Source organism: Azolla caroliniana, unplaced genomic scaffold (genome assembly GCF_043228905.1).
Source record: "Azolla caroliniana isolate FFs.n. ecotype wild unplaced genomic scaffold, voAzoCaro1.0.p SCAF_378, whole genome shotgun sequence".
Taxonomy (NCBI): Eukaryota; Viridiplantae; Streptophyta; class Polypodiopsida; order Salviniales; family Salviniaceae; genus Azolla; species Azolla caroliniana.
In genome coordinates this window covers 10,802-30,248 of record NW_028230813.1, presented here as the reverse complement: position 1 = coordinate 30,248, position 19,447 = coordinate 10,802, and the positions used below count along the sequence as shown (strand labels likewise).

General features: G+C 38.3%; 2 protein-coding genes across 2 annotated transcripts; both read right to left on the bottom strand.

The window, feature by feature from the left end:
• Positions 1 to 1,419: 1,419 nt before the first annotated feature.
• Positions 1,420 to 3,787, bottom strand: LOC147848364 (uncharacterized). Its single transcript, XM_087338457.1, has 4 exons — positions 3,672 to 3,787; positions 2,902 to 3,489; positions 2,231 to 2,296; positions 1,420 to 2,153 (listed from the first exon to the last, which is right to left on the bottom strand). The coding sequence occupies exons 1-4, from the start codon at positions 3,759 to 3,761 to the stop codon at positions 2,094 to 2,096; spliced, it is 804 nt and encodes a 267-aa protein (XP_087194583.1). The 5' UTR covers positions 3,762 to 3,787; the 3' UTR covers positions 1,420 to 2,093.
• A 2,334-nt stretch (positions 3,788 to 6,121) lies between these two features.
• On the bottom strand, positions 6,122 to 14,923 carry LOC147848363 (tRNA wybutosine-synthesizing protein 2/3/4-like). Its single transcript, XM_087338459.1, has 12 exons — positions 14,191 to 14,923; positions 11,762 to 11,952; positions 11,263 to 11,672; positions 11,056 to 11,062; positions 10,504 to 10,856; positions 9,142 to 10,125; positions 8,226 to 8,355; positions 7,502 to 7,737; positions 7,254 to 7,389; positions 6,940 to 7,016; positions 6,765 to 6,871; positions 6,122 to 6,516 (listed from the first exon to the last, which is right to left on the bottom strand). The coding sequence occupies exons 1-12, from the start codon at positions 14,897 to 14,899 to the stop codon at positions 6,404 to 6,406; spliced, it is 3,453 nt and encodes a 1,150-aa protein (XP_087194585.1). The 5' UTR covers positions 14,900 to 14,923; the 3' UTR covers positions 6,122 to 6,403.
• Between the last annotated feature and the right edge of the window lie 4,524 nt (positions 14,924 to 19,447).

Sequence of the window (19,447 nt, the reverse complement as noted above, 5' to 3'; positions counted from 1 at the left end):
AACATGGGGAACAAGAGTGGTAATGGATAAGTTAGCAAAGGGAATATGATGTATACCTCATACAATTTTGTTGGAATAACAATCTTGTCAAAGTTAGTTGTATGAAACAAGGGATTTATTTATCTTGTATCTCAAAAAGTATAATATCAAATTCATATATGTTTTGAGGTACATGTTGTCGTACAAGGTCTCCAATGATTTTGGCATTTATGCAATGTGTATAATGATAACTAGACCGAAGATTCATATGAATGTGTTCCTATTCCAATCTTATCTTTCTAGTTTGTTAAAGGTTATGCCAGAATTTACCGTCTATTTATAGAGAATTATTGAAGCCAAATATATCAAACATCACATAAACTACTTATAATCAATAAATATACGGTTATACGAGACATAAAATCTTGCATATCAAATACTCAATACACTTTTAAGGTGACATGAAATAATAATGATGTCTATCATTAACACAGATAGAAGTTGTGCAATGCATATATCAAACAATAATTGAAGGGGCCCCAAGTATGTATCCTAACCCCAAGTAACTCGTGGATTTTTAATACAAATTCCAACTCGTGGATTTTTAAGCTCCAACCAAATTTGTGCAAATAGCGAAAATTAACGCCATAATGTATTGGGGTAAGGTTTTTCTCTATGGTCAAATAATCTAAACAAGATTTAAGAAAATTTCATGATGAGTAAAATAACATATACAAGACTAATTGATACATATCCATGGTTTCTATTCAAGTATTTGATACTTCCCAATACCCTTGTCATTTATTATTGTGTACATTTTTCGGACACTTGACAATCATTCTCATGGTTTGGTGGAGATGACAATCATTTACATCTAGACAACATCCTTATCTTTCTGGAAAGATTTGAGAAAAGATTATAGAATCCATAGTTGTAAAGCAAGATCTAAACATCGACGCAATGAAAGTATACTAAAATAATTCATTAGGTTAGCTTTGCTTAATTCCAAAATTTCAATTTGAACAAAAAAACAAGAGAATCACCAAGTAAAAAATTGAACAAAAGCTGAGTGAGTCTATTGCTTTGTAAGGACCTATGTTAAATAACTTGGTAATGCCCAATTGTTGGCATCATTAGACAATGCCTAACCAAGCACTCATATAATCCTAAATTTATCCTCTTTGGTGGTACATTGAGGTGTCAATTGAGGAACAAATCAAGCCCATTCACTAAAGTAGTACTATCCACGACACAAACCCCTTAAATAAGAATAAAATCAAGTGTCACACAAAAGCAGTCCATAAAAGAAAACAAATACTAATGTGCTAGACAGAAGATGACAGTTTAAAGAATAATAAGCATGCTATATTAAAACCTAAACCCTAAACCTTAAGTCTCCGCCATTCAACTACAGAATGTAAAAAAATACGAATAGAGAGATTGATAGACAAACTGACAATTTTTTTGCAATATTATCAAAAGTACATGTTTTCTTTGTGAAAGGCGCTTAAAACTTGGTTTCTACATGGCCGAGGACCAACGGCTTTATAAAAAACAGTCTTCACTTAACATGGGCATCAAGCATATGATTCCTCCTATTTGCTGCCAAATGACTGTTGGTTTGAATGCCATAAAGAATAAGTCTTTATAGAGAACTCATAGATATCTTTCTTAATCTCCAGATTTCTAAAAAATGTACTCAGGAGTCTTCTTTTAAAGTTTGAAAATATATTTTCTTGGGATGATGTAGGATCCAACAATATTTAGGCACAACTCCATTTGTCCATCTTGAACTAGATGTCATGAGGAAGAAACTCTCACACTTCTCATTCATTTCTTGGGAAATCTGTGACCAACACGCAAAACCAACAAAACATAGTTCCATATCTCTAAATGTGGGCCTCCAAAACATATATGCCTTCAAATTTTTGAAAGAGATCACTATTGAAGGGCCACGAACTCTAGACACATTTCAGAGCAACCTTTTTCTCCCCATAGATCAATGCCATCATCACAAAGCTCCATTCTCCTTCCATCAATATATTTGTACATGTGGTAAGTTTGTTTAGTCTGGGCTTTGCAATATCCAATTGTGTTTATATAATAAAACCAAATTAATGATCCTCTTCATCCATGCCAGGACAGTTAGATTGCAACGAATCCGCATTCTCATACTGAGAGGCAAAAGAAAACTTCATTTTTACAGACTTACCAAATGATCAGGTTTGCACATAAGTAACTGTACACTTACCTTACACCCGCAATACAAACAATAGAAATATTCCGATCGCAACCTTGTTAACAAATCTAGAAGGTCCTACATTAAGAGACATCAGCATTAGTAGACTTCACTAAAAGTAAAAGAATGAATAAATTTCAATCAAGCATTCAATAAGTTGATCACTTCTCTATCATTTTATTTAGCAAGATGTACTAAAAAATATAACCACAATGAGGCCGGCATCATTCCTAAGGAGAGCTTAAATTTTTCATCAATTGCAGCAAACTGTTATGACTAATTCATATATATAATGTGTGACCCATTTATAATGGCCATGGATTTTGATGAAATATTTCAGCCATTAAGAATAAAAAAGTACATCATTGTATGTACTGTATGTTATGTGTTCATGTTTGATGCATATTTTCCGAACTCTGGTATATAGGGAGTGACGAATACCTCACTATTTTATAGCCCATAATGTTAGCCACAATTTAGAACCCATATTATTTCACCCTTTTTGCGGGCTTCATACCTTTGGAACTTGACCTAAACTATATGCCCAAAGGTGGCATTCTTGCCTTATATTCAACCCAAAATTCCGGGTCAATGTTCACAATTTAATATTCATGTCGGTATCATCTTAGACATAAAACAACATCGAACAAGAAGAAATAGAAAGATTATAACAAAAAACACACCTGAAGTTCGATTTCCTCATCAGACTCATTTTCCTCAGGACCATCTCCTGCATCTTTACCACTACCATCTTGTAAGTATTTCCCTTCGAGATTCTCCAACTCATCTTCTTGGGGAACTTTGTGTTGTCGAGGAGATCCTTCGAGATGTTGAAGAGCTGTTTGAGCTTTCCGATAATCACAGAAAAGCTTATAACCTTGCCAGTTACTCTTCCTCCTCTCCCGAAAACCTGATTCCAACTCATCCCTCTTTTGTTTAGTGATACCTTTTTTCGCCTCATCTGCAATTTCCCTTGCTTTTGCTTTTGCAATCGCTTTTGCTTTTTCAATTTCATCTCTTCCAAGACCCGACCGTGACCTTTTCACATCTAGATTTAGAGGCTCTAAGGTTCCCTGCTCATGTTTCCCTAGAGCTTTTCCTGGGTTATAACCCATTTGCTGTAGCATTTTGAATCCAATGTTAGAAGAAGAAATGGCAGAGCTCAGACCTTCAGATCGCTTTTCATCCTCTGTTTTCTGAAGTAGTTCAGTCCTCAATTTCTTTCTCTGATTCTTGCTGAGACCTTGAGATTGAGATGGGTATGAAGCATCCTGAAAACACCATAGGTTCAAGTTGAGCAGAATGAAAGACATATAGAATCTGTAGAAGAAATAGAAAAGACATAGAAAAATACATGGAAACATACTTTAAAAAAAGGAAGAGGAAAAGTAGAAATATGTGAAGAAGGCATACAGAAATACACAGAAACATGGAGAGAGAGAAAACGACTTACAGAGATTTGCGTTGATTTGAGAAGCTCTTGGGGTTGAAGAAAGCGTGAGAGGTCGCCCATATAGTCATCTTCTTCTCCGTCTTCAGCCATGGCTCCTTTCTTCCCTCTTTCTTCTTTCGAATATCGCAGAATGCTTCAAAGGAAGCACAGAGACATCAGGGGAAACAGAGTAAGGCTACTGCCGATGGAGAATTTTTGAATCTCCAGTCTTCCCCCATGAAATTTGCCTACTCAAAAGAAAGAAAGAAGCAGGAAATTCTAGTATCATGAATAGAAGAAGATCTCTCCAAAGTCTTGTGCCCATTTTCTCTGCAAACTCAATGGTTACATTCAATCATCCCACTCCATTTATTTCATGCTATTCTTCTCATACTTTTCCAATATTTCTTCAGCAATGAACCCCCATACAATTTCCCAATATTTCTGCAATACCCCCCCCTATAATTACCTTCCGATCTTATGTGTCGGAAACACACTCCGATCTTGTGTTTCGGAAACCTACTTCATGTCTAACCGTCTATGTATGTCATACATATTGCAAGGTAAATCGTAGATCAATTTCCATCCAACCATGTCCACACATCATCCAACTATGTGAACCTCAATAGCCAATGAAACCCATGCACTTTGCTCGGGCTCTATCTATGATTTGAGCATTGTGACATAATGTGCCATGCATCAAATCACTTGTTTAAATCGCTCTTAGGTAATCATGGGCAGCCCATAGATAGAGTTATACAAAGTGAGCCCCACGATGCAATACATTGAGTAGCCTAGTTAGGGGCATAAATCTCCACCACCAATCTTATATACTTGCCAAAATGAGTCATTTACCAATCTTTATGCCCATACTTACCAATCTTTATCCATAACAGCCACAATAGCTGACATCCCAAAATCTCTCCCAACTATTTCCGTACCATTCCCTTCATTCAAAACCTTCATAGCTGAAGGACAATAAAATTGACATTCTACCATAAAGTGGCTTCATTCACCATATTTAAGGCAATGACCCAAAAACGTCTCTCATTTCAATTGAAAACAAAATCTCTTCATACCTTGTGTTTTTATACCCATCCATCTTGGCCTCTTATGACTTGTATACCATAACACACATAATTTGCAATTATTTATAGCATTTATATATGGGGATACCAACACTTTGTACATAAGTCATTGGTGCTAAGCACAATTACATTCTAACATAATATTTCTATTTGTTGGAGGAATTGTTTTCATATCAATATTCCCCATAGATTGTGAGGAAGTAATGTTCATGCCCTCTATTCTTGATGTCACAAGAAACCAGGATCAAATGATTTTTCCATGAATAAAAGAGAAAACTAGAACCCAATTGAAGAAACAAAGATGAAGAAGATGATAAGAGTAGGAGTATCTTGACAAAGCAAAGCTCTTTGTTTCAATTGTTGCTACTAGTACGTACTACCAATTTAAACTTGCTATATACTCTCACGAAGCTTTGATTGAGGACTTTCCAACCCTTTGTCTATATTCTAAGTTGTGTTAATAACAAACTCACCGTCCCTTTTCCAATGCATTTCAATTTCCTCATTGCACGTGTGTGTGTGTGTGTGTGTGTGTGTGTGTGTGTGTGTGTGTGTGTGCATGCAAGCATATTTCTTCAATGCAATGAAGCTCAGCTCACAACTATTCACATTGACTCGATAACCATAGAACAAAGCTGCATTGAAATCACCATGGCAAATCTCAAATGGGCAAACCATACTATTCCCCTTGGTACATGAGGATTTCACTAACCAAGTTGAAACATTGCACAAGAAACTGGTTTGTCTTGGTGAGATAGATGATTTATGTTTTCACATGTCACAAGACAAAGTAGGTATTCAAACAAACCATGGTCTCAAAAACCTCGACAAAAGCTAATGTAATATGGCATGCATTCACTTCTAAAGTAAAGAGTCACAATTTCAAGGGTGTTTGGTTGGGACCGCAATTCAATTTTTACGAGCATCAACAGTAGGATACGATAAAAAACACAAAAAGAGAACAATTTCACTCAAATATATCTAACATCATTCACTTGGACGATGTTAGCCAACTATTTGGGCCTTCTAGAGGTAGGTTATACATAATCCTCATTGGTTACTTTACCGCGTGGATTTCATTCCTAGATAAAGGATATAACATCCTTTATCCTTGTGAACATTTGCAAAATGATGAAAACCTAAAAATAATAATTATGTACAAAACTTGTGTACTTACAAACACCAAGGAGACCAAAAAGATACATTAACAATCCATCAAAGAATGTGACATTTTGTCCATACAAGATATCAACCCATAATTATAATTGTTAATTTGAAGAAAATTTCAGTCCCCTTGATTGTGGCATTAATTGATCCCACCATTCACTGTTCGTTTATTTGAAAAATAATGCATGTGAAAAAGATTGTGTGCAACACCTAGTATGTTAAAAATGTGTCAAAAAAACTAACTCAGACAAAGATTTACAAAAATGGCATGTGGAACTAACGTATTACTAATGTACTAATGCCATTCAATTTTGCCAGCATATTGTAGCAATAAGAAATTCAAGAATTCTCAATCTATATGCATCATGGATGGGATATGTTAGGAAAAGATTGATATTAATCAAAATGATAGAACCACGTGCCTTTGTTGAGTGTTCTCAGACCTGATATGGCAAAGAAGATCTTATTCAAAACAGAGCTGCCAGATCTTAATAGGAATTAACCTCCTATAATTGTTGCCTTGCACTTCACATCTACAACAAGGTGCCATATATGAGGCGCATACGACTTCACCCTCTCAATATGAGTAGCATGAACATCCCATTGATATCCTGTTAGTGTATCAAATTACAGAAAAAATGTCAAACAAAGAGTTTTCGGTATCACATCCTGGGAAACAACAAAATACTCCCAACTAGTTCACTATTAACCAAGGTATCTCTTGAGTCTTCAAAAATGCACTAACATTCTCCTCTTAGTACAGATAAAGGTTGCTATTACACAAGAATTGTGGTAACTTCTGTGAACTTTTTGGTGTTTACCCTATACAATACAAGCATAGGAATAAGGATATACTAACCTTCCTTCTCAGCCAGGCTTTTTACTGAGAGCAATACATACTGAACCCATTGTTGTTCGTCAGTGTCCTTGGCATTTCCATGAATGTGTAGCATGCCACCAGTCATCCTTAAGACAAGGAAACTCTATTGTTATATTTATAATGTTTTAGAAAGTTGTATACACATGTGGCTTACCGTAAAGCTTTGACAGCTACACCCCAGCAATGCTCACTTGTTGGGAGAAGCCCTAAGCATACTCTGTCAGCTATCCCCTGGAATCACATTTGCCATTATACACAATTAAAAGAACTTCCTTTTATTTTATTTGTGTAATACACTAATCTATTGTTTTGAAAGCCTGGTTTGAAAAGCTTTCTATTGCCTGTGTTTCACCATGAACAAGTAGATGGTTTCTTTATAATTTATTACAAGTCATACGTAACTATACAGCTTGACGCATCTTTGGGGAATATCTTTTTTTATTACAAAATGAACTCGGCGAGCCTTACATGGGGAGCTGTACATCGATTATCTCCTGCTAAAACAATACAACGATCTTCCACTGCATTTATTTGCAAATTATACCGAAGAGCATCCAAGGCAGGAGGATTCCATTCACATGCATATACTCTCTTTGCATTAGCTCTGTCCCAGTATTACACAGGCACTTTAAGAACTTAACAAAACCATCACCAGAAAATAAAACAGATTAAGACATCATTATCTTTGATTATGACTAGAAATCAGGAGTACTCACTTCAAAAGGAAAGGCAAGACAAAATATCCAATGCCAGCAAATAAATCAATAACTGTCTCACCGCTGCAGTTTAACTTGGCTATTCTCATCTTTTCTGATACGTTACCTGAGGAGAACATGCATTTTGTGGCATCAAAACAGTATAAAATACTATTTTCTCGATGTTGTACCCAACCATTACTTCCTAAAAGTAAGGTCAATTTGCTGTCCCTTGTGCCATTGGCCGCCACACGAGCCTAGAAGTCATGCACAACATACTTCAAGTTATTACCAAATAAAATATTATTTCTCACTAACGTGATATATTTCTATAAATATTATGGCGCAATCAATCAAGAGCTAACATATTTTAGAGCAGAGGAGAAATGAAATAACACAGCTTAAAACCACTTCCTACAGATTTTGCTAATGAAATAGTTGCATCATGCAGCAAATGAAACATGACTGAGGTACAGCAATTCATCATTAGAAATATGGCCTTTATTTGCAAGCTATATAATCTATAGCACTAGTTACAAATAATATAATCTTGCTGAAGAGAAAGCAATGCAATCAAAAGTTCAATAAGCAGTTGAAACAAGGAGTTTATTCAAAACAATGCCACATCACTAAATTTCTATTAGTGGGGTCATTCAGTATAGACAATTAATTTCACACATGGGACAGGGAGGGGGAGTTAGGATCAAAAGAAAGTAACCTAACATGTACAAACAGTAAATCTCACCTGACGGGCAACACGTTGTACATTCAAAGACCGTGCTACAATTGCCCATAATTCTTCACCCAAGGATGACCAGATCTCATTCTTAAAAGCGTCAGCAGGAAGCACTGCCATATCATCAAGTCTTTCCCATCTGCATAAAGCATATCCTCTGTTACAAGGTTTTTCTGAACTATTTACATTATCAGAAAGTAAAAACCAAGATGATCTGAAATGTATAAATATATGAGATTTAGCTTACTGTATACAATAGCTTCAGCAGTACCAAGAAATTAACTGACAAAGTCTATGGAATTACTATAAAGGGATCACGTTACGGGCATGATCATAATTTATCCCGTGGTAGTTTGTACTGTAGTATTCTACACATGAAGATAAGAGTGTGAGGGTTATCGAGAGTTCTAGAGTGTAAAGAAGGTAGGGTTACTTTTAGTCCTAGGGATTGAGACAACCCATAAAGGCCAAGTGTGAGCTTGTCTAGCGGCCTTAGGTCTGGCTATGAATATGAGGCCTAGATACCCTCATTAGACACATTATTCGACTACGTCAAGACTATGATCTTGTGGTGAACAGAATCTTGAGTTGGGCGAGTGCAAGTTCCATCTCGATCCCTTTGCTCAGGGGTGGTTGGGAGGATTGGCACCCTTCTATCTATCATTTACTTCCTTGTCTTATGCTTAGATTAGAAATAATCTCTAACAGATCAAATAGCCTAGACTACTATTTTTTTACTAGCGTGTTATAACTTTTCAACTAATATGTGCAAATTGCTAAATATGGCATAGTTTTATTATGTTTAGTACATCTACATTTTGACATTGTAAATCTCGATACACCACCCTACTTTATCTAATAATATTAGAAAACTGAAACTGAAACATAAGAACAAGGCACTAAATTAAGAAATCAAAAAGCTTACCTCTTCGGCAACTCCTCAATCAGAGATTGAGGTTTATCATACTTTCGCAATAAGGAAAGTACATCATTATACAACACCTCTCGTGGATCCCTCGATGACTTTGACTCATTTTGCCCTTTAAGTTGAGTTATCTCACAATCCACTGAACCATCAACAACATTAAAACAGTCTTTGAATATCCTATCATATAGGTCTGATTCTTGCAGTTTATTTGCTGCCTCTACAGTAATAGGAAAAACCACACGCAAGCCATCTTCCTCTGTCTTAACCTTCTTTCTCATATCTAGCCAACCATGTCGCTTCAGATAATCTTTGATAATCTTTGCATGTGCTTTGTCGATCTTTAGCACCCACATGTCATTTTGAAGGGCGAACTTAGCCTCTGGATGATGAATGACCCCATTTTCATGTGTCTTATTTGGTGAAAATGAACCAAGGTCCATAAGGATAGGTGTACTGAACCTTATACCGAATGCATAGCAGGTCACCCCACCACCAATCACCACAATCTCATTCCCTATAGAAGTGGCCGTATGACGTACAAACAAAGATTCATGTGGGACATCACATACAATATGTCTCCATTCTTTCTTTTTCACATTTAGAAAAGTGACTATATTCTTATTCTTAGTCAATGGACAACCACCAAGAAGCACCAAGAAATCAGAGGAAGCGGTCATAGAGTGAGAAAATCTTCGTACTGTGTTTAGGTTCAGGCATGTCCATATCAAGGTTCCAGGATCTAAGACCCATAAATCGCCAAGAATAGATGCACCATCGAAGCCACCAAACAGATATATTTTTTTATCTATAACTGACATAGAATGAGAGTGTCGCGGGGCTGGAACTTTCTCTTTATATTCTCCCAGAGTCCATTGCATCATGTTAGTGTCTAGAATATAGAGATCTCCTAAGACTTTCTCATTGGTCAGACCACCAAACACATAAACCTTTTCTTCAATGGTGACTGCTGCATGCCTATGTCTGCAAAAACAAAATATGGAAGGAATCTTATCTCTGAGTAGCAACCATAATTTATAGGGAAAAAATCCCGAGTTTTTCTTCCTTTTCCCAAATGCCCCTAAATTTCCATTACTTCCCCAAATGCCCTAGCCCAATCCTGCCTGGAGCCGTTATATGTGCTATATGATCACCTATATGGTGAAGTCATACCCTCTTTCTCTCTCTCTCTCTCTCTCTCTCTCTCTCTCTCTCTCTCTCTCTCTCTCTCTCTCTCTCTCTCTCTCTCTCTCTCTCTTCGAGGTCTGGACACAGGCATTTGGAAAAACAACAAAACTTGAAGAGGCATTTCAGAGATTTTTCTGATTCATATTATGAACAATAGATAACAGGTAGAAATACCTTGGAGGAAAGAAAACACCTTCCATTTGAGGGTATTGCCATTGCATTTTATCAAGCACAAGCACACAAACGTCACCTAATGGCTTGCTTGGATCCTCCCTACCTCCTATCACAACCATCTTACTGCCAACAAGAGATGCTGTATGACCCATCCTTGGGGTGGGTGGATTTTCGGCATCAATAGACTGCACCACACTATCATCAAGTGTTAGAAGAACTAAGTCATTTTGACGTCCTTGCCTGAGAGAGCCCCCATACCCACCAAAACTCAGCAGTGATCTTGAAGGAAATCCTGGAAGGCAATGCAAGGAACATGTAGAGTGACCCCAGCGATTAGCTTGTCCGACGTAACACTCAAACACTTAAATATTGTCCTTTCAGATCTGCATTAGGGAAAACTTTTAATTAAATATTACCCAAACACATGAATTTATGACTTCATAACTCATAGAAACAGTCTATTTGTACACTTTTAATCTTGTGGAAATAGAAAATTTTGCAACAAAAAAAATATTCAGCAGGTACACATAATAAAATCATATAGGACCATACTAATAAGCTGCATTGTTTATGCAGTGTTCAAATAAACAAAACGAAGAAAGAGAAAATACTAGTTCCTAATGCAATGTCCTATTAGCACTTCTAAATAGGCAGTGTGATTGTTGGCATAAGAAAACTAAAATATGCCTCTAACCATGTAAAAATGAAATCATCAGCTAAAAACCTTATCCATCAATGATGAAGCATGAGAATACCTACCTACCTTTTAGAGGTAACTTGAACTCTGGTTCTCTAATTTGTTTAGATTGTCGTTCGGGAATAATACTCCCCACTCCCATTTTTGAATAAGACAACGCCTCCAGACCTTGTTTAGATTGTTGACCTGAAATAGTACTTCGCGTTCCCATTTTCAAATCAGGCAACTCCTCCACATCTAAGACAGGTACACGAAATAAATCATGAAGTTTCTTTTCAGCTTCATCGAGCCTAGATATGAGGCGCAGCTGTCTCTTCTCAAGTTCTGAAAGCTTTCTGTCGTTGGATTGAAGTCTTCTTGATTTAGTATTGCATTTCTCTGAAAGGTAACATTTTTCTTCGTGCTTTAGATGTTTTTGTTGTTTGAAAGAGACTCTGGGTTCAATGTCTTCTCTATGTAAAGTAGCCTCAACCTATTTAAATACATCATAATGAAGCAGAAAAATATCATTCAGAATGTCTTCTTGACAAAAATCATAAGCAAAGTGAAAATTCTTGACACCTGTTGGATGAAAGAAGATAAAAACTTGTTTGTTTTTTGATGATTGCTTGCCAGTTTAGAATTGGCAATCGCTACAAGAAATCTTATATAATCTTGGCTAACGAGAAGATGGTCTCCTACTGCAATAGGGGCCTCAATACGAATCGAACAGCGGACTGCGACAATTATGCGTTTCCTCATACTGGTGATACCTAAAAATCCATCACTAATCAGGTTAAGTATCCCTTTGCTTTACTCATTTAGGATTTAGAAACAAAAGCTTATATCTCCATCAAAAGAACAGAAGAATTTGTAAAAAGTATGCTTTAAATCACATAAATTAAGAAAAAGCCACCACACTTGACTGAGAGGAGCAAGATTCTGGAATTAATGAACAATCCTAGTTGAGATAAATACAGAGCATATGAAATCTAGATAATCAATTGTCGATTAACACTATATGAGCATAAACATTGATTACATTCTGAGGATTAGGACACATGAGCATAAACAGGTAGCATATGGTTATGAGACGGCTAATGTGGGTCCAGCCATGCCGAGGCCCATCCTTGCGGTGACAGGGCATGGGGCAACACCCACAGATGGTATGTATCATGGCAACAGTAATCTAACAAACCAATTGTTTATTATGGACAGCGTCCAATTTGATGGATGAGCAACTGTTACAATCTCAACTCTACATAATACATCTCCCTGATGTATACAAGACACAACGGTGCCAGTCCTTCCAATATATGTCTCAATAGTCATCTAACCTCTACATTTGGAGCACACAGGTGGACAGTTCCAGACATCATCAGTCACTCACTAATTGGTATGGTTGATTTTATTAGATTCTCTGAGTTCTTCCTCACGTAAATTATTACATTAATCATTACCCATTTTCTTTCACATGCATGTCACTCCATACCCATTAACACAAGATTAAGATTAAGTCTAAGTCTATATGAAGGTATACATATTTACTGATTAAGACAAGTGCGCACAAGGTTAAGCCTATAAAAAGATTGACCAGTGAAATGAGAAAGAAGACACTTTCCATGACAATCAGGAATCCTCCAAGAGTTTTAAGAAAGAGCAAATACGTTAGAAAACCCTCACTAAGTAGATTCAATTGATAATGAAATGGGAGAGGAAAAAACCAAAAGTGTTTACAATAGCACAAAAGGTGAGTAACAACGAGCAAATGTTTAGCACCTTATTAACCGTATGCACAACACATATTAAGCTCGATTATATATAAGGTATGAGTATGTGTTGTCATATGAGTATTTCCTACAGAATGCATTCAATCTTCGAAATCTTGGAGGATGTTGTTTTACATATTTCCTCTTTCTCATATGTTGAATCAATTACCTTGCTGGCCAAAGTCAAACTTATTCACTAGTGTCACATCGATTTGTATTTTTTCTGGTGCCATAGGGTAAAACGAACTTGTATATACTGTGTTGGGCCATTGGTTTGGACCCCAAGTATTTGTCCCGTCGGTTAGCAATGGTTTTCATGACGCGTGCATGTTAATATGTTTAGGAGTGTGTGAGAATGCTCTTGCCCAAGTTTGCATGTATGGGTCTATTCACGGATGTGAAAACTAAGGAAGATATGAAAGAAGAGTGGGTGTTTCTCAAGCTACAAAATAAAACACAAAAGAGCAATTAGTTATGGGCTATACATAAGGACTTCTCCAGCTACTAAAGGGGAGATAATTGGGAAGATATGAAAGAAGGGTGGGTGTTTCTCAAGCTACAAAATAAAACACAAAAACAGCAATTAATTATGGGCTATACATAAGGACTTCTCCAGCTACTAAAGGGGAGATAATTGGGAAGGAGAAAAAAGAAGAAGAGATATATCAATCTAAGAAATTAGCAACAGGGAGCAATGGCAGTGTTTTGGTCTCTTGAGGCAGAGATCTTAAGTCTGAATTCAGAAAGCTGTGCAGCATAACCTGGACACTTTTGTTAATCTCAAAGCTAATCCTTTTGTGGAATTTCACAGTCACTTGGTTGATAAAAGCTTGTGTTTGTGCATGATAAGGCGGAGTTCCTCATGTCAGCATGTTTCTAATTGTAATTCTTCACCTCATTTTATAGAATAAATTAAAATTTTGTCAATTACTAGCTTTAGCCATCAGCTAGTCCTTGATTCTCTGGGATTAGGACTAAATGAACATAAATAGTTATTTGAATCTTCGAGATTGAAAATTTAAGAGCATAACAAATTATTTACTACAAGAATCGTAGGAATCCAGAAGAGCCTCTCAAACCTAAACAGTTACCATATTCTTGGACTTAGACTAGTTTACAGACGATAAACAGTTATCAGATACTCACAATCCCCGGGATTTAGATTATATTATGAAACATGAACAATTACCAGATTCCCAATGCCTCCTAGATTATGATTATTTATGAAACATAAACAGTTACCTGATTCTCGGAATCCTGAAAATATGGCACAAGAGACCAAAGCTTGAGCTGAGGCAAGGTCTCGACATTCGGCCGCAAGAATGAAAGGCTCGAACCTGAACACCATTAAGCTACCACAATTCTGCTGCTCAATATATCTGTCTTCTTCATTTTTACCAGATTTTTGTTGACCATCCATTACCTCTTCATACATACCACATTTCGGTCGGTCCTCACTTTCCTCTCCAACCTTACCACCATTCATTTCAGTGTACTTCTGCTGGTCAATATACCTTTCCTTTTCAACCTTACCACCATTCTGTTCTTTATTTCTCTCCTCTTCAAAGTTACAACAATTTTGCATCAAAGCTCGCAACACCTCCTCCGGATCAGCTTGATAGTGAGAAACAAAGCTCCAATCTCCTCCTTTCTTCTTCTTCTTCTTCTGATTTGGGATAACTTTCTCAAGCTTCGGATCTGAGCTACTGACGACATCATCATCTGCGTCTTTCCCAGGCCCGGAAGAAAGCGCAAAAGAAGAAGAAGAAGGCGAGGAAGTAGAGATGGAGATACGACCTGAGCAAGAACTTGTGGTGAAGAAGGAAGGGTGTTTGTTGATGCGATGGATAAGGTCAGCGATGGGAGCGTCGACATCTCCCTTGCGAGACTTGTCAGGGAGAGGTGAGGAAAGAGCTCTGAGGGTATGGAGCTTGCGAGCTTCGAACTCCATCTCCCCTCTCTTCCCCTGTCTCTCTCTCTCTCCCTCTGTCTCTCTCTGTCTCTGTCTCTTTCCACCCAGAGTCTAGTCTAGTCTAGTCTAGTCAAGTCAAGTCAAGTGTTCTTCTTCTTCTTCTTCTTCTCTTTCTCTCTCCCTCTCACACACATACATATATAGTATAACCATACGTACCATACGTCATACGTGCATTCGCATTCGGGTTTGTTTCAATCATCCGAGTATGGTAAACACCCTCCCCTGTCTCTCTCTCCCTCTGTCTCTTTCCACCCAGAGTCTAGTCTAGTCTAGTCAAAGTGTTCTTCTTCTTCTTCTCTTTCTCTCTTACTCTACGCAGACGACATTGTCTTGCTCTCGGAGTCTAGTCTAGTCTAGTCTAGTCAAGTCAAAGTGATCTTCTTCTTCTTCTTCTTCTTCTTCTTCTTCTTCTCTTTCTCTCTTACTCTACATAGACGACATTATCTTGCTCTCAGAGTCGGAACACGACCTACAAAAGCAACTTAATGCCCTATATGACTTTTGTACACAACAAGGACTGGTAGTGAATCTAACGAAAACTAAAGTCCTTATCTTTCATACATCGTCCCGAGTTATCAGTAAATGTCACCTAACCCTCTCTCATAAACTAGTTGAGGTAGTGGGATCATATGTATACTTGGGAGTCACTTTTAGTGCTCGCTTAGGTAAATTCTCGATGACCCAGGCAGCCAAAGATAGACTAACGAGAGGGTATGCATCCCTCTCACTCTTCGAGAGACAATGCCACCGGGCATAATTTCAAGAGCCACGGACTAAGGGATGGCTCTTTGACTCATTAGTGACCCCTTCCCTCATGTATGCATCAATAGTATGGGCTCCAGGTCTACCATCCTTCATGTGGACGCAATTAGAGAGACCTTTGGTGATGATGTTATCACGTCAACTCCGAAGCAAATCGACAGTATCGCATGACATTATTAGAGCAGAGTGTCATGAAGACATACATCTTGGCTTATCATGACATTCATCTTGGCGAACCAGGAATCGAACCCATAACCTCTTGGTTTACATATTGTACTTTAACCATTGTAATAACATATGTGAGATGTAATCATAATAATTATATGTTTAGTTATTACGAGATATTTAGAACATTCTAGATTATTCTAGAATGTTCTTGAATATTTCATGATTATATTTATTATTATTATTATTCATAAATATCTAAAATATTCTAGAACATTCTAGAATACTCCATAAGGGCCTATAAATAAGAGTCCATACACTCATCACAACTCATTCGGTTCAACACCAGTCTTTAGCCCTTAGCCTACTCCTTGTAATCTTCTTTCTCATAATATAATCGCATTCCCATTTCTTATCTCTCACTTATACTTTTCTCTCTCTCGCACTCTCTCCCTCTTTCACTCTCTTTCTATCACTATCGCTATCTCTACCGCTCTCGCCATCTCTATCGTTATCGTTATCTCTATCGCCATCGCTCTCTCTCTCTGCTTCCTACTCAAGAATCACGACAGTTTGAACCGAATATTTCTTTTCCCTTTCTCCAATAACTCTAGCAAGCTTTCTTCTTTATCCTTCTTTCTTTTTCCCCCGCGGTTATGGAGTCGGTCAGCAAGCAAGAGTATATGCGTGTCCTTTCGGAGCTCGATATGCTCACCACTAAGTTTGTGGCATTAGAGCAAGAAAATCAAAGGCTACTCGGGGATCTTCAACAAGTCAGTACTGAGAAAGCTCATCAATATGAGGAGTTATCACAACGGGTTCATCAACTTGAGGCTACTATATTAACATTACGAGAACAAGCGGCGGGGGTTCAAAACTCCCCAAGGGAACCAAAGATTAGCCTCCCTGCCAAGTTTGATGGTACCAGATCTCTCTTTCGAGGTTTCCTGAATCAAGTTCGTTTGGTGATTCAGTTACATCCCAATCGGTATCCAACTGATGCTGCCCGTGTGGGATTAATAGGAACCTTGCTAAGCGGTACAGCGTTAGCATGGTTTGCACCACTTCTTGAGAAGAAATCACCATTACTGGAGGATTTCGAGGCATTCGTTAAGGAGTTTCAAGCTAGTTTTGGAGATACGGATAGCACTAGGACTGCAATAAACAAGATTCGAAGACTCCGACAAGGAGATCGTCCCGCTTCAGCTTATGCCGCAGATTTCCGTCTCTTGGCATGCGACATCCCTTGGGATGAGGCAGCCTTAATGGATCAATTCCGTCAGGGTTTGCGTAACGATGTCAAAGATCTTCTTCTTACTTTCCATGAAGATCCAAAGTCTCTTACTGAAGCTATTAGCCGAGCTGTGCGATGTGATAATCGCCTATTTGAGCGACGTTCTGAACGTCAACAAATGTTACGCCGCCAACCGGAACAGACATACGCTTCTATAGTCGCCACACCGCCACAAGGTTCTAGACCCGTTACGAGGGATGGTCCCACTCCGATGGAAATAGAGTCGACACAACGTCGAGGGCCCTTATCAGATGCTGAGAAACAACGACGTCGGGCGCATCGCCTATGCCTCTACTGTGGTGGTCCAGGACATATAGCTGTGAATTGTCCACATAAACCCAGGCGTCAAGTTTACCAAGTAAGTGCACATGACAACCCTACATCAAGTTCTACTATCACTTCTAATAACTTAAGTACTAAGCCTACTAGCCCATGCCATGAGAATAGATTTGATGTCTTGAGCCAATTAGAGGATGTGTTAAACGAATAAGTCCGGCCAAAATAGGAGCCATTTGGTTGGACCATCCTAGTTATGTAGAGTCAGTACCTAGTTGTGGTTCCATTTCATCAAATCAAGTTAGTAGAGTTTTTTCTGCACAAGTCGAGCTTAGCACATCTACAGGTCATCGCGCCCTAGCCTCTGCCTTCCTAGATTCCGGAGCCAATTCTTGTTTCATGGATCGCGAGTTTGCATTGACTCAAAACATCATCTTGAAAAAACTCCCAAACCCAGTAGCTGTAGGAGTCATCGATGGTCGCCCTATAGCATCAGGAGATATAGTCGAAGAGTCTGAACCAATTCGTGTAGTCCTAGGTAATTTGGCTAGTGTCATCTCATTTAACATCATTAGTAGTCCGGAGCACTCTCTAGTTCTTGGTCTTCCTTGGTTTGAGTTACATAACCCAACCATTGATTGGAGAAAAAGAACTATTGAAGAGGTCACCGTACAATCCAAGTCTCTTGAAGCTCCAACTAAGGATCTAGGATCCCCCACAATTTCAACAATCTCTATACATCAATTACGAGAGGATGGAAGAAAGGAAGACATGATGGTATTTGCGGTTTTAGCAACTCCCTCATCTAGCTCACAAGAATTGGGGGTCCAACTACCAAAGAAGTACATAGAATTCTCCGATGTGTTCGATAAGGTGAAGGCTAATAGACTACCAGAGCATCGACCATATGATTGCCCAATTGATTTGCAGCCAGGAAAAGAGCCTCCATGGGGACCAATTTATAATCTTTCGCCCACGGAGTTAGAGGTTCTTCGAGAATATATCAATGAGAACTTGGCAAATGGTTTTATCCAACATTCAAAATCTCCTGCTGGTGCACCCATCTTTTTCGTTAAGAAGAAAGATGGTACGCTTCGTATGGTCGTGGATTATCGAGGCTTGAATAAAGTGACCGTTAGAAACCGATATGCTCTCCCATTGATCTCAAGCCTTCTAGAACGCCTCAGTGAAGCAAAGTATTTCACGAAGTTAGATCTTCGAGGTGCCTACAACCTTGTTCGAATTCGTCCTGGGGATGAATGGAAGACGGCGTTCCGCACTCGCTATGGTCATTTTGAGTACACAGTGATGCCTTTTGGCCTCACGAATGCACCAGCAGTCTTCCAACATATGGCGAATGATATTTTTCGAGACTTTCTCGATATCTTCATCATTGTTTACCTGGATGATATCTTGATCTACTCAAAAACTCAAGAAGAACATGATATACATGTTCGCCAAGTTTTGCAACGGCTACGAGAGTATGGTCTCTATGCAAAATTGGAGAAGTGTAGTTTCGACCAACGTCAAGTGGAGTTTTTGGGGTACATAGTCTCTTCAAATGGCATCTCTATGGATCCATCAAAGGTTCAAACAATTTTGGATTGGCAAACACCACAGTCCGTGCGAGATGTGCAATGTTTTTTGGGGTTCGCAAACTTTTATCGCAAGTTCATCAAAGACTATTCAAAAATTGTGTTGCCCCTCACTCAACTGACGCACAAGAATCGATCATTTGTATGGAGTATAGATGCGAACTCTGCATTTGAGGGTTTAAAGCAAGCATTTACATCCGCACCAATCTTAATCCATGTCGATCCAATGAGGCGCTTTATACTTGAAGCTGATGCATCGGATTTCGCACTCGGAAGTGTACTATCCCAAATTGGTGATGATGGTGAACTGCACCCGGTGGCTTTTCACTCACGAAAATTTGAAGCCGCAGAAATCAACTATGAGATTCACGACAAAGAGCTTCTTGCCATTGTGGATTCTTTTCAACAATGGCGTCATTTTCTGGAGGGTTC